Raw genomic sequence first — 22,464 nt, 5'->3', positions numbered from 1 at the left:
AGACAGCTTTCCAGACTTCTTTCCCTGTGTTCTTTCTCTGGAGAGCTCCCCTGTGAACCAACTGTCAGAAAGAGATTAAGGAGAGAAAGAGATTTAGGGATCCGCAGGAGATTCCACCCAGCTAAGTTTGTTGTTAATGCTTACAAGGGCAGGCAGATTCCTGGGTTCAGGGTTGGCCTGGACAGAGCAAGGCTAGGCCTAGGCTTGGTAGAAACGGTCATTTCTGTGCTTAACAAAGGCAGACAGATCTCTGAATTCTTCTGCAATGTTAAAAAAAAAAAAGTGCTTGCTGTCTGCTATCAATCAAAGGGCTGGATTGAGGGATGCTGATATAGAGAGAGCTGTGTGGAGATCTCCAAAGAAAGCAAAACCCAGAGAGAGAGAGAGAGAGAGAGAGAGAGAGAGAGAGAGAGAGAGAGCAGAACCCAGAGAGAAAGCTGTCTCAAGCAGAACCTAGTCCGACAGCTTGGACCCACAATTTGACTTTGGGTCACTTGATTTTGATGGTCCCAGACACCCCTTCTCTCAGAACCTCCCTCCAAGCCTAGGCTGGTCCTTGGCAGAGCACAGACCGAGGGTGCTTTAGGGGAAGTTTCAAGTCTGCTGCATGAGGATGGAGACTGAGCGGTGCTGTGGGGTCTACTTTCACAGGAGTCATGAAAAAGCAACCATTACTGGGGAAACCTGCAGAGCCCATTAGGGCCCCCGGTCCTCAGGAAGGGTGTGTGGGAGCAGCAATGGAAAAAAAAATGCACTGAAATGGAGTATTTACGCACACTGAAGGTGGCCAGTAAAGTCGTTTTTCAAAAGTCCCTAAGGACTATGAAATTGTTTGTTATCAACCATTCTAATGGGGCAGTTGAAGTGTTGGGCAGAAAAAAAAAAGCAGCAAGCGTTTCCTTGCCCACAGGGGTCACTCAGGGTGGGAGCCATCAGTCCAGCGAGGGCGCTGATGCACTTTTCCCCAGGACATTGAGGCTGTGAACTAATTGAGAAAAATTACACAGTGCACAGCTGGGTGTGGTGGTCCAAGTTCTTGAGAACATGAGAATCCAAGTTCTGAGAAATAGAGGCAAGATGATCGGGAGTTTAAGGTCATCCTCAGCTACAGTGGGAAGTGTGGGCTAGCCTGAGCTACCTATAAAAAAATGGCTAGCCTGAGCTACCTATCTAAAAAAAAAAAAAGAATACATGTTGGCACTAGATTTTAAGATTTTCCTTGCTTTTGAGACACAGTCCAGATTGGCCTTAAAGTCATTATATATACATATACATATGTGTGTGTGTGTGTGTGTGTGTGTATACATATTAGCCCTGGCTGGCCTGGAACTCACTATGCAGGAACTCCCTGCCCACATCTCTGAGTGCTGGAATCACATACCAGCATCATCATACCCAGTTTAAAAATGAGAAGTTCTGACTCAGTCTTATAGTATTGTCAATTTTGTATATTAGAATTGGAATTTTTGAAGGAAAACCCATAAATTTATACACAGTGAACCCATTAGGAAGAATCAGTAAGTAACCTGTTAAAATCACAGCTGCTGGAATATTCTGGGTTGGTTGATTGTCGGAATATTCTGTTAATAGAACTATCATCAGAAGCGTGAGGCTGTTGCTCAGTGGTGTGTGCATAGCACGACAAAGCCTGGCCTTACAAGCCTCACGTAAAAATCCCACTCTAGTTTCTGAAGTTTCAGAATAGGGGAGAATTTTCCTGTGAGTCAGCAAATGAAAGGTGGTCAAGGAAGCTAACCTTATAGCGTGGGAGGAAGCTAACCCTGAAGTGTGGGGGCTCACACCTGTAACTTCAGCACTCGGGCGGGGGGCAGAGCGAGAGTGGGAGGAGGGTCAGAAGTTCAAGGCCAAGACTGGACTACATGAGTCCCTGCCTCCACAAATGGTGGACAAATGAGATGGCTCAGAGGGTGGGGCACTGACTGCCAAGCCTGACCTCCTGGGACCCATATGTCAGAGAAAGAGAACCAACTCGCTCAGGTTATTCTCCAGCTTCCACACCTGCTTCACAGCATCACATGCACACACTCACACACGCACACAACACACACACTTACACATACACTCACATATACAACACAAAAATACAATTAAAAAAAAAGGACCCCCCCCCCCAAAAAAAACCCAAGCAACCAAACAAAAACAACCAAATCAATAAAACCCTGAACAGAAAAGGAAGTAGAATTTGGTCATATGTGGGCTTTTTTAGCAGTCAGGGCCAGGCAGTGGTGGCGCATGCCATTAAGCCCAGCATTTGAGAGGCAGAGGCAGGTGGATTTCTGAGTTCGAGGCCAGCCTGGTCTACAGAGTGAGTTCCAGGATAGCCAGGGCTACTCAGAGAAACCCTGTCTCGAAAACAAACAAACAAACAAAGAAACAAAAAGCAGTCAGGAAGTTCTCTGGAGATTGCAGAGATTCCCACCATCAGGTCTCACGGCATAGGATCCAGGAATCCAGTTTTGTTATTTTGAGCTATCAGCTGCTTGCATGCCAAATGAATGAGTGTTAGATGTATGTGAATGGCGATGATGGTGATGGAAATGATGATGGTGGTGATTCTACTAGACAAGATGAAGACAAGGGACCAGATAGAATTCGTGAGAGACGTGTTAGGTAGGAGTGGCTTAATCCAGGACAATCCTTCCTTTCTGCCACCTCAACTACTTGTTACATCAGGGGTTTGCTGGGTTTCCTAGTGAGACTCTGCTTGGTGACTGGTGCTACTTTCCCCACAGACTCGGACCTCTGCCTCAAATTTGCTATGCTGTGTACTCTTCACGACAAGTGTGACCGCCTGCGCAAGGCCTACGGGGAGGCATGCTCAGGGATCCGCTGCCAGCGCCACCTCTGCCTAGCCCAGCTGCGCTCCTTCTTTGAGAAGGCAGCAGAGTCCCACGCTCAGGGTCTGCTGCTGTGTCCCTGTGCACCAGAAGATGCGGGCTGTGGGGAGCGGCGGCGTAACACCATCGCCCCCAGTTGCGCCCTGCCTTCTGTAACCCCCAATTGCCTGGATCTGCGGAGCTTCTGCCGTGCGGACCCTTTGTGCAGGTGCCCTGCGAGGGTGGGCAAGATGGGCGGGACCGCAGCATGCCTATGTATCTGGGTCTGGCCGTTCTCTTAAAAAGGCTGGATCAGATTCCCCACGGAACCCTGAGCCCACTGGTTGTTTCTCCTAAGATACTTTGTGAAACCCACCCTTCTGCCCTTCCTTCCTTCTTTTAGCACAGGCTGTCCTATACATTATGTAGCCTAAGCTTCCCCCTCAATTTCCTGAGTCTGGGGGGTTATAAAGATGCCCCACCCCTTCTGGCCATGACACTATTTTATTTCACGTAATTTTCTGTTTTTAGCCAAGGTCTCACATAGTCCTGAACTCTCTTGATCCTCTTTCTTCTACCTTCTAAATGCTTGGTCAACTTAGTGAGTTCTAGACCAGCCAGGGCCACAATATAAGACCCTAGCTAAAACAAAACAAAACAAAACAAAACAAAACAAAACAACACACCCTCTGCATTCATTCATTCATTTATTTAGTGGGGTGAAGGATGGGATAGTCCTGCGACCTCAAGAGTCAGAGTGCACCTGTGGAGGTCAAAGGTCAACTCACTTCTTCCACTAAGTAGCCTATGGATAGAGAGGGAGGGAACTAGATCTTCGGGTTTCCTGGTGTTAACTGACTTTATCTCACTGGCTCCAGAAACTCTTTGTTTTCTTTCTTCCTTTCTTTTTCTTTGTGTTGTTTTTCTTGTTGTTTGTGAGACAATCAGGCAGGCAGGCAGATCTCTGGGTTCCAGGTCAGTCTGGCCTACAGAGCAAGTTCCAGGACAGCCAGGGCTACACAGAGAAACCTGGTCTCAAAAACCAAAACGAGCAACAACGCTAAAAATTTTAAAAGAAAAAAAATTCCAAGCCATGATAGTGGCTTACATCTCAACTCTCAGCATTTGGAAGCTGTCTTAGTCAGGGTTTCTATTCTTGCACAAACATCATGACCAAGAAGTAAGTTGGGGAGGAAAGGGTTTATTCAGCTTACACTTCCACATTGCTGTTCATCACCATAGGAAGTCGGGACTGGAACTCAAGCAGGTCAGGAAGCAGGAGCTGATGCAGAGGCCATGGAGGGGTGCTGCTTACTGGCTTGTTTCCCCTGGCTCACTCAGCCTGCTCTCTTATAGAACCCAAGACCACCAGCCCAGGGATGGCACCACCCACGATGAGCCCTCCTCCCTTGATCGCCAATTGAGAAAATGCCTTACAGCTGGATCTCATGGAGGCATTTCTTCAAGGGAGGCTCCTTTCTTTGTGATAACTCCAGCTCGTGTCAAGTTGACACACAAAACCAGCCAGAACAGGAGCAAAGGGAGAACGATCAGGAATTTAAGAAATCCTCATTTACATTCTGAACTTGAGACCAGCAAGAGCAATAAGACCCTGCCTCAGAAAAACAAAAAACAAAAAAACCCAAAAAAACAAAAAACTCTAGCTGGATGTGGTGGTGCATGCCTTTAATCCCAGCACTTGGGAGGCAGAGGCAGGCCGATTTCTGAGTTCGAAGCCAGCCTGGTGTACAAAGTGAGTTCCAGGACAGCCAGGGCTATACAGAGAAACCCTGTCTCAAAAAAACCAAAATAAGTAAATAAATAAAATAAAAAAAAAACTCAAAGTAAATCAAAATAGAGTTCTTTTAAAATATTTTATTTATTTATTTTATGTTTGTGAGTATAGAAGAGGGCATTGGACCCCATTACAGATGGCTGTGAGCCACCATGTGGTTGCTGGGAACTGACTGCTCTTAACCGCTGAGCCATCTCTCCAGCCTCCTACAATCAAGTTCTTAACAAGCACCACATTCACTGAGCACAGGGTCAGACTTCTGCACTTGGCTAAGCACTCTGAGCAATGTAACTCTCTGACCAGAATCCCACGGGATCCGTTTGTCATCCTAGTTTTTTGCAGAAAGCCAGATAGAACTTTAGAAGCCCGAGAGGCAGGAGGAAATTTAAGACCATCTTAAAAACACAGCAAAACTGTCTCAAGACAAAAATTAAAGGTGTAATGGGGATGTCACTACAAAGCCCAGTACTGTGCATAATTGATATATGCTAATAAAAATCCAATAATATATATGCTAAAACATCATTCAACATTCTGTAACTGAAGTCTGGAGAGCATTTCCTGCCAGATAGTTTTCTATCCAGACAACAAAAGCAGGCACATTTGTGTCTTGAGTTTTTTACATATGGTATGTATCTCACCTCATAAGTATGGAGGCAGGGTGAGATGTTTCAAAGTCGACAGGTGTCACTTAAGTCCCGGGTTAGGTGCTAGAGAGATGTCTATATGTAGAGAGATCTAAGGCTGTGGCAGAGGACCTGAATTCAGTTCCCATATGATGGCCCCCCCAATCGTCTGTAACTCTAGTTCCTGGGGATCCAACTCCATATTCTAGCCTCCATGGGCATGGGGCACACACATGGTGCACATACGACAGACAGGGAAACACCCATACACATAAAAATCAATGAATCTTTGTCTTAAAGCTTATACTTGGAGCTCTCAATAATAACACTAACATTGCCAGCCATTTCTTTAGGACTTGGTGCTGCTTTAAATACTTAGTAGCTACTTGTCTAAGCCTCACAAGAAAGCTGTAAGACAGTTGCTCTTACTATTTTCTGTTTGTTTGTTTTGTTTTTTGTTTTTTGTTTTTTTGTTTTTTTGTTTTTTGTTTTGTTTTGTTTTCCCGAAACAGGGTTTCTCTGTATAGCCCTGGCTGTCCTGGAACTCACTCTATAGACCAGGCTGGCCTTAAACTCAGAAATCCGCCTGCCTCTGCCTCCCAAGTGCTGGGATTAAAGGTGTGTGCCACCACTGCCCAGCCCATCTTACACATTTTAAAACAAGTAAAATACCAGCCCTGCCTTTAAGGGGTTCCTAGTTGAGTACGAGTAATAGAGAAGTAAACAATTAATTTAGCACGAGACAAACTGTAATTTAAACTGGAGAACTATATACAGAAGGGCATACTCATAATTTTAGTACCTAAAGATGACTGATATAATTAGGTGGTTTTAGATGTTTATCTTAAAGATTTACTTATTTTATATGTATTTTGTCCGATTGAATGCACGTATATGTACATGTTTTGTATCCTGGGAGCCAGAAAAGGGCATTTGATCATCTGGGACTGGGGTTACAGACGGTTGTGAGCCACCCTGTGGTGCTAAGAATCCCTGCCCTCTAGAAAAGCAGCCGATGCTCTTAGCTGCCGAGCCATCTCATCATCCCTGGGGACTGCATTTAATTACAGTAATGGGAGGACACACCACTGTGAGTATTCCCTAGGCCTGGGGTCCTGGGCTGTATAAAATGGGAGTGAGCCAAGTTCTAGCGTGCTTCCATTCACCTTCTCCCTCCCCTTCATAATGGACTCGGCTAACTTCTGTTAGGCGCAGTTTCTGCTGCCCTGGCTTCCTTGTTAGGCTGGATTGTAACCAGGAATTGTGAGCTAAAGTAAACCTTTCTCCCCTAAATTGCTTTGTCAGGGTATTTTATTACAGCAACAGGAAGAGAAACCAGCTTACCTAATATAGGATGAGTGTTAATGATCACACAGTACCTGGCATTCGCTAAACACTTAATGTGGGCCAGGTGTTATGCCGAACACCATATGTGCAGTCTTGAAACTCATCCTCCTGAAAGTCAGCCTGGTCATGCTGTGGTCTTCTCTGTTTTATGATCAGGGAGACTAGGGAAAAAAGCTGTTTGCGTTCATGTAACTAGGGCTTGTGGAGCTCACGGGCACTGCGATGGGCTGTGGGGCGGGGGCAGTGCTGACTGAACTGTGATGGGGTAGCTGAAGGCAGAGGAGGAGCTGGCATGAAGACAGGCGTGGCCAGCTGAAGGACTGGTGAAGTCCAGATCCGCAATGGGGACCCTGGAAACCTCCTTTCTTCCAGATCACGCCTGATGGACTTCCAGACCCACTGTCATCCTATGGACATCCTTGGGACTTGTGCAACTGAGCAGTCCAGATGTCTGCGGGCATACCTGGGGCTGATTGGTGAGACTGGGGCATGTGTAAGAGAGTCAATAGGCCGGTCAGCTCTGAGACTGAACCCAGGATGGGATAGTCCTGTGATAGGCCAAAGAAGATGGAGGTTGGAATTGGACTTTGTCTAGCCCTTGACAACCCCTCCCTTCTCCCAACAGGGACTGCCATGACCCCAAACTTCATCAGCAAGGTCAACACTACTGTTGCCTTAAGCTGCACCTGCCGAGGCAGCGGCAACCTACAGGACGAGTGTGAACAGCTGGAAAGGTCCTTCTCCCAGAACCCCTGCCTCGGTGTGTATGCTCCCCTTACATCCAGACCCTGTAGCTAGTCCCTACTGGCAGAGAGGGGAATAGCCAGCTAAGTGGTCCACATGGGTCCTGTCCATCTCTTCAGTCAAGCATCCATCTTCTGTGCCTAGCCCTCCAACCTGAACCTTTCTCCCTTCTGCCACTTCTCCCCCTCCCAGAGTGACCTCCGTGCTACTTGCTCAACTTGTCTAAGCCCTAAGAACTGGAAGTAGCAAGCAGAACGAGTCACTAGTCCATTCTCACTGTACCCCAGGACCCTTGGCACTCCCCCTTCTTGCCTTGGGGGTCTGAGAAACGTCCTGGCACATTGTTCCAAACTTTTTCTTTTTCTCCTCTACTTAGTGGAGGCCATTGCAGCTAAGATGCGTTTCCACAGACAGCTCTTCTCCCAGGACTGGGCAGACTCTACTTTTTCAGTGGTGCAGCAGCAGGTAGGACTTCTGCACTGCGTGGAGAAAATGCAAACCAAGCATACAAAGGGACAAGGTACAAGAGTGGCCGTGAATACCAGAGATCTCTAAAGTACACACACATCATGGGAAGGGGACAGTCACGACTCTTCCCTTAGGCTTAGGTGACGAAAGGATGTCCTCTGAGTTGACACTATTCCATTTCTTCCACAGAACAGCAACCCTGCTCTGAGACTGCAGCCCAGGCTACCCATTCTTTCTTTCTCCATCCTTCCCTTGATTCTGCTGCAGACCCTCTGGTAGCTGGGCTTCCTCAGGGTCCTTTGTCCTCTCCACCACACCCAGACTGATTTGCAGCCTGTGGTGGGAGAGAACTCGCCAGCCTGTGGAAGAAGACGCAGCGTGCTACACAGCAACCCGGAACCAACCAGGCATTCCGCAGCACATCCCGTCTGCTCCAGAAGAGGTCTTAGAAGTGAGGGCTGTGACCCTTCCGATCCTGAGCGGCTAGTTTTCAAACCTCCCTTGCCCCTGCTTCCTTCTGGCTCAGGCTGCTCCTCCTTAGGACTTTGTGGGTCCAGTTTTGCCTTCTGTTCTGATGGTGATTAGCGGCTCACCTCCAGCGCTTCTTCCTGTTTCCCAGGACCACCCAGAGGCTAAGGAATCAGTCATTCCCTGTTGCCTTCTCCAGGAAGGCAGGCTAAGGGTTCTGAGGTGACTGAGAAAAATGTTTCCTTTGTGTGGAAGGCTGGTGCTCCAGCCTCCACGTCCCTCTGAATGGAAGATAAAAACCTGCTGGTGTCTTGACTGCTCTGCCAGGCAATCCTGAACATTTGGGCATGAAGAGCTAAAGTCTTTGGGTCTTGTTTAACTCCTATTACTGTCCCCAAATTCCCCTAGTCCCTTGGGTCATGATTAAACATTTTGACTTAGGACTTTGCTCTTTCCTAATTTTCTTACATGGTTAAGTTTTTACAGAATTAGTGGCCTGTCACAGATACAAAGGCACTGACAGTGTGAGGACGAGACACAGGAACCCTACTGCTAACTGCTGTGTGACTTCAGGCAAGTCTTTCAGCCTCTCTTGACAGAGCTGGGAAAAAATAGTGTAAATAAAAGATGGTGTCTATCCCAGCTCTAGGCGATTCTGGGATCCTGCTTGGAATTGCCGCTGCTGCTGGGGGCCAGGGGTGGTGTGTGTGTGTGTGTGTGTGCTAGTCAACCACAACAGTTATTGGGCCCTCATGTTACTGATCTGTTCTAGCTCATAATACACCCAGAAGAAAGCAGAGGCTGTTCCTTGCTCTCAGGGAATTTAGTCCCACTAGAGTAAAGAAATATCTACCCATGCAGAGTAGTTGGAGGAATATATTTGCAGAGATGCGAGTTTGCTCATTCATTCATTCACTCTTCCAAAGGGCGTCAAATCAGCCCTGTCTCTGTAAGACACTGTGCAGGATGGAAGAGGTTCTGAGGTAGCAAGTCTCAAACCTCTCATACACAAGGGTACTCGCACAGAGAAGACAGTCAAGGAAAAACAACAGTGTGCAGTGCGATAAATGCAGCAAAAAAATTATAATACCAACCCTCATTTATTGGGCTTATACCGATTCATTTAACCCTCTGTTGTAGTTTGAAATTATTTTTAGATCTATTTTTAATTTTATATTTATGAATGTTTTGCACACACACACACACACACACACACACACACACACACACACACACACACCTGCAGCAGGAGCTACAGATGATTATAACTACCATATGGGTACTGGGAACCAAACCCAGGTCCTCTACAAGAGCAACAAGTGCCCTTAACTGATGAGCCAACCTTTCAGCCCCACTGTGTTGTGGTTTAAATGTGAAGTGCTGCCCCCCAAAGTCTACAGCCATACTAGCTTGTATGTATGTGCTTAATCTCTAAAATGTGCCCCCATAAATTCATGTAGTTTTTTGTTTTGTTTTGTTGGGGTTTGGTTTTTTTTTTTTTTTTTTTTTTTTTTTTTTTTTTTTTTGACACAGTGTTTCTCTGCATTCTTGAATGTCCTAGAACTCAACCTCTAGACCAAGCTGGCCTTGAACTCAGCAATCCCCCTGCCTCTGCCTCCTGAGTGCTGGGACCAAAGGCATGCCTGGCTTGGTTTGTTTTTGAGGCAGGATTTGTGGGGGTTTAAATAAGAATGGTCCTCTAGGCTCATATATTTGAATGCTTGGTCCCAGTTGGTGGAACTGTTCAAGAAGGATTAGGAGGTATGTCACTGGGGGAGGGGGGGAATTGAGCTTTCAGTAGTCTACTCCATTCCCTGTTAGCTATCTCTGCCTCCTACTTGTAGACCAGATGTAAGTTCTCAGTGCTCCAGCGCCCCCTGCCCGCTGCTGCCATGATCTGTGCCAAGATGGTCATGGACTCGCTCTGAAACTGTAAACAAGCCTCCAATAAAATCTTTCTTCTATAAGTTGCCTTAGTCGTGGAGTCTCATCTCAGCAGTAGAAAAACATCTAAGACAGTGTCTCACACAGCCCAGGGGCCTTAAACTCATGATATACCTGAGAATGACCTGGACATCCTGATCCCCCTGCCTCCACCTCCCAAGTGCTGGGGTTGTTGGCATGCAGCGCTATGTACAGCAGTTTTGGTTTTATTTTGTTTGAGATAGAATCTCACACTGTGACCCAGGCTGGTCTGAAGCTCACTAAATAATGTAGACTGGCAATGAAGAACTAACAATCCTCCTGCCTCAGGCTCCCGTGTGCTAGGATTATAGGAGCTGACATCATTCTCTCTCTCTCTCTCTCTCTCTCTCCTCTGTCACCAATATTCAATCATGGGGTCACCCCCTTATTTGATTTTATCTAATCACCTTTCAAAGGCCCCACCTCTAAATACCAATGTTGGGTTGTTTCCACTTTCTTTTGGGGGCAGGGGGTGAGACAGAGTCTCACTATGCAACCCTAGCTGTCCTAGAACTCATTATATAGACCAGGCTGACTTCAAACTCACAGAGATCCTCCTGCCTCTGCCTTCTGAACCCTGGGACGGGTGTGTACCACCATGCCTGGCCTCCACTTTCTGAATACCTCACAATGGGGATTAAACACCAACAAAACTTTCCGTGGAGACAAATCAGATGCAAACCGGAGCACTTCCCATTTATCTCTGATATAGGAGTGTGTGTGTGTGTGTGTGTGTGTGTGTGTGTGTGTTGCTGAAGATTGAACCTAGAGCCTCTCCCATGCTAGCTAAGTACTCTACCACTGAGGCAAATCCCAGCCATTGTTTTTGATGTTGTTTGTTTGTTTCTACTTAAAAGTATTTTAATTTATATGTCTGAGTGCTTTGCCTATTTGTGCATCACATGCATGCCTGGTACTTCTGAGGTTGAAGAGGTCAGATTCTCGGAATTAGAGTTTTAAGCAGATGTGAGTCTCCATTTGGGGAAATCAAACCCGAGTTCTCTAAAGAGCAGATGGCTCAAGGAGTGAAGAAAGACTTAACGTCAAGTCTGATGACCTGAGTTTGAGCCCTGGGTGGTAGAATTTGAGAACCAACTCCTGTAAGTTATCTTCTGAGTGGACGTGTATGTTCCTGTACACACACACACACACACACACACACACACACATACACACAATGGGTTACATACACACACATACACACAATGGGTGGGGAAATAGCAAGCCTCTCCCTGCACATTCTTGTAGCCTTGTAGCCTGCCCAGCCCAGGAAATGCTCAGCCAAGCTGCCTCCCTGCAAACTCCAGTGGGGGCGCAGGGTCTCTCCGCCTTCCTTCTTTCTCTCCTCCCAGGGAGATTTCTGAGCAGTCAAGGCCTCTCCATTTGCCTTGGCTCCATTAGCCTGGGCCTGAGGGTGTGAATGGTGCAGTCATTCCTTGCTAAGTGCTTGAATTAGACTAATAGGTCATCTGTGCTTTTCTCTGAAGAAGGTCCAGATTCCTGGTAAACACCAGACACTCTCCCAGCCCACAGCCCAGAGCCAAGATCAGGTGGAGGCACAGTGGCTGGGCTGAAGCTCTTAATGGTGTCATGGCTAGCTGAGATAGTTAATGCCATTAGACTAGTTACTGTGTGGCACAATGCGATGGGCTCCTGGTAGCAAGCAGGTCTGAGTGCTGAGTGCCAAGTGACAGTCATGGGGCAGCAGAACTCTGTGTTTGTTTGTTTGTTGTCTGGTTTTGTTTCAATTTGTTTTGAGACAGGGTTTTCCTATGTAGCCCTGGCTGGCCTTGAACTTACAGAGATCCATCCATCTGCCTCTGCCTCCAGAGTGCCATGATTAAAGGTATGTGCTACCATGCCTGGTTTCTGTCTTGTTTCTGCGATAGGGTCCCTTATTGAATGTGGAGCTCAGTGATCAAGACTAGCTGCCAGGAAGCTTTAGGGATTGTCCTGCGCCACCCACGGCTAAATGCTGCCAAGCCTTGGGGTTTTATTTTGCAGGAAGGGGGGAGGGTTGTTGTTATTGGCTAGGGATTTTTTTGTTTGTTGTTGTGGTTGTTGTTGTTGTTAATGAGGATGCTGAGAGTCTGAATCCAGTTTCTTACGTTTGGACACTGAGCACTTTGCCAGTAGATGATGTCCCCAGTGGTTTTGAAGGTTGGAAATTATTAGAACATAGTGCCTCATTCAGGATGGGCACTGAATAAATGACAGCCATTGTTATCATTGCCTCTGGAAAAGACAACTGTAGGCCACCATGAATTCTGTTCTTTGTCCTGGACCAGTAGTAAGGTGATGCGGGTGACTCTCCTATTAAGTGTTCAATCCTCTTCCTCTTGTCAAAAAGGACAAAGATGCTGCGGAATCTGTTTCTTTCCTTTCCTGTGACCTCTTACTCGTGCAAATACTAACAAATCCTGCTGCTTTGTCTCCTGGTGTGTGTGTGTGTGTGTGTGTGTGTGTGTGTGTTCCCAGGACACTCACAACGTCACACCTTCCTTTCCACAAAAGACTCTACTTACACACCAGGAGCCAGAACAAATCCTTTCTTCCTTTAAAAAGTAAATCTGAGCCAAGCAGTGGAGTTCACGCCCTTAATCCGAGTACTCGGGAAGCAAAGGCAGGTGGATTTCTGTGAGGTCCAAGCCAGCCTGGTCTACAGAGCAGGACAGTCAGAGTTATACAGAGAAACCCTATCTCAAAAACAAACAAACAAACAAACAAACAAACAAACAAAACACCTAAATCTGAGGCCAGGTGTGGTAGGGAACGCCCTTACTCCGACATACGTTAATCCCATCTGTTAATCCTACCTGTTAATCGTGTTAATCGGGAGGCAGCAGTTAGGGGATCTCTGTGAGTTTGAGGTCAGCCTGGGCTACAGAAGCGTTTCAGGCCAACCCGGCCTGTACTGAGATCCTATCTCAAAACGAAATTAAAAGCAACACAAACAAAACAACCCCCTGTATTTGTTAGTTTGATCTGTAAGCCTCCAGACACTCAGCCTTCTTCTCCAGAACACATTTGCGAGGCCGTCCATCCTACAGGTCCCTGTCCTTATTCCTCTCTTGGGATCTCTGGTTCTCTGCAATGTTCACAACTTGGCTGTTTCTCTCTGGAGGAAGGTTTTTCACATCTGGAATCTAAGAGATTAGTCCCAATACAATTCTGCCTTCAAAACAGAATCTGTTTTCAGATATTGAGTGGGTTAAGGCCTTATCTGAATACTAGGGATGGGGATGGGAGAAAACAGACGCGACGCTCGTGGCTAACATTTATTGTGAGTTTAATGTGCATAAGGCACCATGCTAATGGCACAATGAGCACTTTCTCATTTTATTTTCTCAATTTTTCCAGGAGGTTCGGTGTAGCCAAGCAACTTACCCAAGGCTACAAGGTTGATCTAGCATCAAAGCTCAACCTCCCTGACTCCCCGATGGCCAGTGCTGGGCTGAGACCCCGTAGCCTAACTAACAAGAAGAGATAGGCTCTTGACCCCTGCTCAGTCAGAGGGAGTTCTTTCCAGGGTGCAGGGAAGGCTTCCCGGAAGGGCTGGGCTTGAATGATGAACAGGATTTATTTTCAGACGTGAGGAAAGGGCAGCCCAGGGATCAGAAGCCAGAAAGGTTCAGAAGTGCTGAGGGAGGGGAGGGAGGGGAGGGAGGGGAGGGAGTGGTGGGCTGTGACTGGGGTTCTGTGAGCAGCTCTTCCTGCCCCTTCTGTCCCCGAGGAAGGGCACAGGGTGTGATGGTGCTGCTAGAACACAAGCTAGGCCTTGTGGAAGGGACAGGGGTCCAAGAGAGCTGGTATGCAGAAGTCTAGTCTGGCATGCTTGGTATTCCTGGCCATGGGGAGATCTGTGATCTTTCACCCTTCACATCCTAGAGCAGAGGTCACTGGCCTGTGGGGGTTAAAAGATGAAATGAGCCTGTGTCTCGGCTAGAACAGGGACAACAATGAGGGAGTCCCCCCACAGGCCGGCTTGATCTCTGTTCAGTTGAAGTCACAGGCACTTTTATCTCAGACCCTGGGCTATCCATACTTAGTTGACTTTGGGGCTTTTCCTGCTAAGCACCTGTGCTTTGGGGCTTTTCCTGCTAAGCACCTGCTGTGTGCTGGATAAGGCAGGCAGTAGGGCAGCCTAGAGTTAATGACAAGTTTTGTGGTGGAGACAGACAAATAGTGAGAGGTGTTGTTCTTTGTGAGCTTAGACACTGCACTGGGGACTTTGCTTGTGTGGGCCTTCAAAGTGGAGCCGCCTCATGGTTTGTCTCTTCTTAGTAACCCTCAGAAACCCACAAATTTTGAAAGAAAATTTCAGTATCAATTTTACATTCTTTGAAAAATAATGGTAGCAAAACTTAAAATCTGGGGCTAGAGCGATGTCTCAGGGGTTAAGAACACTTGGTGCTCTTACAGAGGACCTGGGTCAGTTCCTAGAAATCACATGATGGATCACAACCATCTATAATTCCAGTTACAGGGCATGCAATGCCCTCCTCAGGCCTCCATGGGAGTCGTGCATACATGTGGTGTACATACATACATACATACATTCATGTGTATATACATGCAAGTAAAAACACACATACACAGAAAATAAATTGAATATTTATTTACGGCTGGCAGTATTATCCTATTTTCTTTTCTTTTTTCTTTTTTCTTTTTTCTTTTTTCAAGACAGGGTTTCTCTGTGTAGCCCTGGCTGTCCTAGAACTGGCTTTGTAGACCAGAGAGCCCTTGAACTCAGAGATCCTCCTGCCTCTGTCTCCCAAGTGCTGGTATTAAAGTTGTGCACCACCATGCTTGGCTTTACTACTTCATTTTCAATCATCACCATCTCATGTTTTTGTTTTGCTTTGCTTGAAGAGGCCAGAGGGGGTATCAGCTCTGCTCTGCTGTTGCCTACCTCCTTCGTCTGAGACTGGCGCTCTTGATGCCTGGAGCTAGGCAAATCCCATCAATCCTATGTCCTCTGCCTTCACAGTCCTAGGTTACAGAGCAAACACCTACACTGGCTTTAACAGATCACTATATTACATGTCTTTATTTACATGTGTTTGAGTGTCTGTGCATGTGTAGAGGAGGCCGGAGGACAACGTTCAGGAGCTGGTACTCCTTATCCTTCGTGTGGGTTCTGGGGATCAGACTCAGTGGGAGCACTGGGCAGGTTCAGCAGCTGAGCACTGATTTTATTTGTTAGCCCTGGTACTGGGCTCCAGACTCATCTTGTTTATGATCTTTCCTGCTGAGCTGTTTCTCCCATCATCATTGTTGGGGGGAGGGGAGGTGTCTAAGCTCCGCCCCACAGTTACCTGGCAATAGCCAGGTGTGTCTGACTCACTATAAAAGGGGCTGCTTGCCCCCTCCTCTCTCTTGCTCTTGCCTTCCTATTCCTGCTCTGTCTTCTTGCCCCTTCTTTCTCTCTCTCCATGTGCTCATGGCCTACCTCTTCTCTCTCTCTCTCTCTCTCTCTCTCTCCCCTCTCTCTCCCCTCTTTCTCTCCCCTCTCTCTCTCTCTGCCTTTCTCTGACTCTACTACCCTCTTAACTCCCCTTGCCATGCCCTGAATAAACTTTATACTATATAAAATCATGGTGGTGTGGCTGGTCCCTCAGTGGGAAGGGGTGCCTCAGCATGGGCCCTTGGAGGCCCCTCATCCCCCACACCTCACCACACATCCACTAAAACATCCCTCCACTCTTTATCTTTTCATAAACACATCAACCATTACAGAAAAGAGAAGCAGGTATCTGAGGCCAACCCATGCTTAGAGTCACACCACTAACCATTGTACTGTGTATTGGACGCGTGTTCTTTGCGTAGTGGGAAAGCACATGCCCTCTGAAGACTCTCAGAGGCATGAGGACAGTCAGGAACTCAGAGTGGTGCAGTCATCTTGGAAGAAACATGAAGGGCGTCAGCAGTCTGAGCTGAGGGCTGAGGCCTTAGGGACACGCATGTCAGATAGGATATGAAGGGAGTCATTTCACCCACCCCCCACCCCCCCCCAAGGAGGGTGAGCCTGGCCCTTAAGAGACTTGTCTGTTTCCCAACTTTGCCCCAGGCGAATTCTGTCTCTGCCCTCTTAACACAAAGACCCCTTGTAACCCCTGAAAGAAATCATCTCACTGGAGCTGGCTCCCCAATGTGGGGAGGAGGGGGGGTGGTCTGTGGTGAGGGAACCTAGAAACAAATTCCCAAATCAAATACTCGGTTCCTCAGAAATGACATGCTGGCTGTCAGGGATCACGGGCCCCTCCTGGCTTAAACACTCAGTAATATAAGGGCACATTGGAAACTAGATCTGGCTTGATCTGGCTTTGAGTCTCAGCAAACCAATGGCTTAACCCTGTTTCTCTTCAGTCCCCATCTAAAGAAGGACTGGCCCTTTTGTGTAGTAGATTTGTCAAAGAAGAAGAGGAAACACTGTCAGATATAGTGAGCCTAGTATTTACTTCAATGTTGGATGTTAAAGATGTCAAATCCAGGCTTCTCCTTCAGGAGAGATTCATAGAAAGTGGAGGGAAAAGAAAGAGGGGGCAGATGAGCAGAGAGGGTTTCCGGTCTGGCTGTCTCTTCATCACTAGAGCAATACCACAGACCGCCTTAAGCCAGTCTCTCCACCTTCATATGCTTCTTCCTCTCAATAAATACGCTGGAGAGCTAGTTCATCTCTTTTGTTTATTTGTTTGTTTTTGGAGACGGTTTCTCTGTGTATTCCTGGCTGTCCTGGAACTCGCTCTGTAGACCAGGCTGGCTTTGAACTCAGAGATTTGCCCGCTTCTGCCTCTGAGTGCTGGGATTAAAGATGTTCGTGACCCCTGCCTGGCTCTATTTCATCTTTTTTTTTTTTTTTTAAGACAGATTCTTTTATATTTATTTATTTCAAATCATGTGAATGTTTTGGCTGTTTGTATGTATATGCATGCATGTGTGTGTGTGTGTGTGTGTGTGTGTACACCACATGCATGTCTGGTGCCTGGTGGCAGCATCAGATTCTCTAGAACTGGAATTAAGGATGGTTTTAAGCTACTATGTCAGTGCTGGGAACCAAACCTAGATCGTCTGCAGGAGCAGCTGGTATGGTTGAGTCATCTCTCCAGTTTCAACAGAGATTTTAAAAACATTTACATTTTAGGACTGAAATTGCAGTACTTGGGAGGTTAATGCAAGGAGGTCAGAAGTTCAAGGCCAGCTCAGGCTACTTGAGATTCTCTCAGAAAATGAGGCACACGCACACACACACACACACACACACACACTGAGAGAGAGACACAGAGACAGAGAAAGACAGAAAGGCAGAGTGAGGCAGAAAGACAGAGACAGACAAACAGATAAACGGATAGACAGCAATTGTACTTTATAAAATTTGGGACTCCACATTTGTGTTTGGCAAGACAACTTCCTCTGTTTTCTATGCCACCTAAGGAATTAAAAAACATAACCACTTTCTGGATATGTTGGCATAAGTCCATAATCCCAGCACTCCAATTGCTGAGGCAAGAAGATCAAAAGGTGCAGGCCAACAACACAAGGAGATCTTGATTCAAAATCAAAACCGGGGCCAACCTGAGGGTGCACCACAAAGGCACCTGCTGCCAAGCCTGCCTGATCACCCTGCTCTGGGAAACCCACGTGGGGAAGAAGAGAATGGTGGGCTCGGGCAAGTTCTCCTCGACTCTCCACACCGGCACATAAAGTGAGTACGTGATAAAAATGTAAAGCAAGGACCAGCAAGATGGCTCAGCACGTAAAGGCACTTGCTGCTAAACTGAAAGCCTGAGTTCAATTCTAGGGACCTACATGATGGGGAGAGAACCAACTCTGGCAAGTTGTCTACTGAGCTCCACACGTGCTGTGGCACACCCACGACCCCCTCCTAACACCAAAGAAGCAAAGACCACTTGCATAAGTGAATAGCCTGAAAGGGAAAAGCAAAAGAGAATAAACACAATTGACGTTTCGGCATTCACGGTACTGAGTGCTCAGCTATCTGCCTGCAATTCTACCAAGCACCCTTAGACTAGTGTTAGAGATTACCTAGGGTTACAACACAAACTTGGGAGTCCAACCAGTTGGTGAACGGGGCTGGAAGCCTCCTTCCTAGTGGCTTATTCCACATTTGTGGTTCCTGAATTTTCCCTCCTACCGGCCCCAATTTCCACTATGTGTCTCTTGAGTCATTATAATAAATCATAGGCTAACATATGTTAAGTGCTCTGCCCAGTGTTGGAACCCAGTAAACAACAACAACAACACGAAAAGCAGTGAACTGAGCTGTTGGAAAGTTGGCCTAATCCTGAAACAGTATCCTGCCCCTCTTGGACGCGGACCTGGGTCCAGTTAGTGCAGCAACTGCTCTGGGTTCCTCAGCCTGGGGCACTGCAGCAGTGCGCGGGAGGAATGGGGGAGTAAGGAGAAGGGGGGCGGGAAGGGGAGTAAGGGGAAGGGGAAGGGGAGGGAGTGGCAGGCTGCGAGCTGCTGGCCGCTAATGCAGCCGTCAGTTAATTAGAGGAGAAGGTTATGTCATTAGCGGCGGGATCGATGCAAAGGGAATTAGGAAGAGTGTGCAGCCACGGCTGCACACTCTGCGCGGGCCAATTCAACGAAAATTCAATACGCATTAGTGCGCGCAGGATCAGCAGCGGCCCCGGACGGGGAACCTGGGCCTAGGATCTGCGATGTGGACCTGCCCGGTGCCCTGGTGCGAAGGTCCCGGACTTTCTGAGAGCTTGTGAGGCATGGTCCCTGCCAGCCTCAGCTTCTCTGGTTGCATCGATTCCTGGGCTGCTGCCTGCTCGCTCCTCAGGTCACAAGGCCCTGACCTCACTAGGCTAGACCAGAGCACTTCATCCTCCCTCACAGCACTTGGTTCTTTGCGGCATTTAACAATGCCACTATATGGTTACCTGTGTTTAACTGCAAGCCTTTCTTCCCACCAGACTGTTAACCCCAGCAGAGTGAGGACTGTGTGTCTGTCTTGTTTATCCGCAAAGGACCTGGAAGTCAGGGGTGCTCAGTAAATATTTGCAAAAAGAGTGAATTTCCTTAGCAATCCAAAGACTAGGAGAATTAAAGCTGAAAGAAAGGAATTGACTTCTCAAGTTTGCCCTGACCTTCCAGATGCCCAGCCTCTTTGCTAGGACAGATCTGTAAATCTATCTGAATCTTGGTTTTTCCAGCTAGGAAAAAGATGCGCTATAGCTGCCTTCATGTTAGGTACCAGGGATTGTGCTAACATTTTCTGTATATTTGCCCATTGAATGAAAAGCATTTTATGAGGCAGAAACTTGACTCTAGTTTACCCTCACATCTGCAGCTCTTCAGGTTACTATGTTATGGATCTACCCTATACCCTAGCCCTGTCTCACCCCTGACCAGGTGCCTTTTCCAAGCTCCCTTGCATTCTGGCTGAGCTTGGCTAACAGGGAGGGGTGGGGTGGGGACTGGTACAAGACCATAAGGTTATGGTTTGGATTTGAACTGTCTCTCACAGGTCCACATTTTCCTTCCTTCCTTTCTTTTTAACTTATTTTATGTTTATGTATATGAAATAGCGTCTGTGTGCGTGTATGTGCATTGTGTGCACGACTGTTGGATCTCCTGGAACTGGAGTCTGGGTGATTATGGGCCACCATGTAGGGCTGGGAATGGAACCAAGTCCTCTCCAGGAGCAACACATGCTCTTAACCACTGAGACATCTCTCTAGCCCTCAGGCTCTCATCTTGAATGTTAGTTCCCCAGCAGTGGTCTATTTCAGGAGGCTCAGGACCCTGGAGGAGGAGGAACCAAGCAGGGAAGTAGGCCACTAGGAGTGGGGCCTCAGATCCTGCTGGACTGTCCCCACCCTCTTCTTTGCCTCCTGAGCCTCAGTGATGTGAGCCTCTTTGCCACATGCGCCTGCGGCTGCTAACTGAACTACTCTGCCATGCCCTCCCCTCCAGGAGAGACCGAAACCCTCTGAGACAATATAAATCGTTCCTCCCTTTCCGTCGTTTCTGTCAGATGCTGTGGTCACAGTGAAATGAAATCAGCTGACACAGAGAACAAAGGGGACAGAAGAAGGCAGACTGTCTGCTCTGGTATTCTCTGACCCTGCTTATCTCTGCCAGTATATGCCAGCTTCTCCATCACCATAGCAGCCACAGTGTTAATTTCCCCGTATTAAGCTTTCTTTGTTGGAAATATTAGAGTGAGGTCATTTTCATGATTGCCATTAAGAGCCATGATTTGAATCCAGATCTTTCTACCCACAAACCTCACTTAGATAAAATGGCTCATCAAAGATGACGATGCCAGAACAATAAAGAATGATGACCACGGGCTGGAGAGATGGCTCTGCAGTTAAGATCACTGACTGCCCCTCCAGAGGTCCTGAGTTCAATTCCCAGCAACCACATGGTGGCTCACGACCATCTGTAATGGGATTTGATGCACTCTTCTGGCATGTGTCTGAAGACAGCTACAGTGTTCCCATATAAATCAAAATAAATAAATATTAAAAAAAAGAATGATAACCACTTACCACTCCTACCCAGAGAGTTTGTCCCAATAACCTCTGAGAGAAACTAGTTGTTGAGACAAACAAGGTTTTGATATACAGACCTGACCAGCCTGGAACTGAGCAGGTAGACCAGGCTGACCAGAGATCCACCTGCCTCTGCCTTCTGATTGCTGTGACTACAGGTGTGCCACTATGCCACGGACTGGACTAGAGAGAAATTAGTTTTGAAGGTAATGATGCACCCATGGCCCCTGCGCTTACTGTGTTTTCAAAACTCTACTTTCCATAGCTAACTATTGTTTTCATCTATAAACAGATGGTATGAGATCTACCCTGTTTGGTTGTGCTTGGGATTGTTTGTTTGTTTGTCAACTTGACACGGGCCAGGGTTGTCTGGGAAGAAGGAATCTCACCGAGGCAAACATCTCCATCAAATTGTCAGGTAGGCAAGTCTGTGGGGGCATTTTCTTGACTAATGATTGGTGTGGGAGGGCCCTGCCCACTGTGGGGCAGCAGCGCATCAAGAGGAGACCCTGTTTTATGTAAGAAAGGAGTCTGAGCCTGGGGGAAGCCAGTAAGCAGCTTTCTTCCTGTTTCCTGCCCGTTCCTGCTGCGGTTCTGACTTCCTTCAATGATGGACTGTGATATAGAGGCAGATGCCAGATAAATCCTTCCCTCATGCAAGGTGGCTTTGTCTGGTGTTTTATCCCAGAAAGCAAACTGGAACACTGGTGGAGTTGTTACAATGTACTGAACTGGTATAGGTCAAGCACCCACACCTGCCAGGTGTTTGCTGGTTGTTCTCTTACCAACTCTTAAGTCCCGGGGAATTTTTTTTGTGCCTTTGGTCTCCTCAGCTAGGTCATCCTGCAGCCGAGATGATATCAGCTGAGTCTTTTGTTCCTGAGTCTTTTATCCCCGAGTATTCTATTTATCACATGGAAGATTCATCTTGCCCATTGGAACAGGGACTTTGAACTTGGAATCAGATGGCTGGCCGGGCAGCTACAATACACAGAAGACGTGTGCAATAAACATTAGGTCTGACTGAATGCTCCCAAATCAATTGGGCTGCCCCCTGAGACTTGGCTGGCAATGAACGAGAGTGTGAGGTACTTTTGACACATGTATTCAGTGCCTGATTTGAGCTAAGATGTCTGTTCAATGGTCCCGAGGGCAATTTTCTCCTGATTGAATTGCAACTTTCGATCTTAATGGAAAAGAAGCCAAATGTAAAAGGCAGCTTCAGCTAGAACCAGAAATTCTTGTTCTGCTTTTGCTTTTGGACTTGAGGGGTACTAACTCCTATCATCTGAAAAGGGGCTTCAGGGGTGGTAGTGTTCTGGGGGCCATTACACAGGCTGGAGTGAAAATTAGGGAGAGAAATTTTTTCTCCCTCCTCCTCCTCTTCCTCCTCCTCCTCCTTCTCCCCCTCCTCCTCCTCCTTTTCCTCCTCCCCCTTCTCCCCCTCCTTCTTTTCCTTCTCCCCCTTCCTCCTCCTCTTTTCCCCCTTCCTTCTCTTCTTCTTCCTCTTCCTCCATCTCCTCCTCCTTGTTTTTGGAGATAGGGTCTTTCTATGTAGCCTTGGTTAGCCTGGAACTCACTATGTAGACCATTCTGGCATTGAAACTTCTGAGATCCACCTACCTCTGTCTCTTGAGTGCTGGGATTAAAGGATGAGCCATCATACCCAACACTCCTGT

At 47.3% G+C, this 22,464-nt stretch overlaps 1 protein-coding gene across 1 annotated transcript in view; it reads left to right on the top strand.

Moving 5' to 3' along the window:
- The window catches only part of Gfra3 (glial cell line derived neurotrophic factor family receptor alpha 3), a 30,490-nt gene extending 21,758 nt beyond the window's left edge, over positions 1-8,732 (top strand). The window contains exons 4-8 of the mRNA NM_010280.4: positions 2,754-3,066; positions 6,978-7,081; positions 7,231-7,365; positions 7,726-7,814; positions 8,007-8,732. Of these exons, the coding sequence (NP_034410.3) occupies positions 2,754-3,066; positions 6,978-7,081; positions 7,231-7,365; positions 7,726-7,814; positions 8,007-8,096 (731 nt within the window). The 3' untranslated portion in view covers positions 8,097-8,732. The remainder of the gene's footprint in view (positions 1-2,753; positions 3,067-6,977; positions 7,082-7,230; positions 7,366-7,725; positions 7,815-8,006) is intronic.
- The last annotated feature ends 13,732 nt before the right edge of the window (positions 8,733-22,464 follow it).

The sequence above is a fragment of the Mus musculus genome, chromosome 18, assembly GCF_000001635.26.
Source record: "Mus musculus strain C57BL/6J chromosome 18, GRCm38.p6 C57BL/6J".
Taxonomy (NCBI): Eukaryota; Metazoa; Chordata; class Mammalia; order Rodentia; family Muridae; genus Mus; species Mus musculus.
The sequence above is the reverse complement of the archived record's forward strand: the minus strand, read 5'-3'. Positions and strand labels throughout refer to the sequence as shown.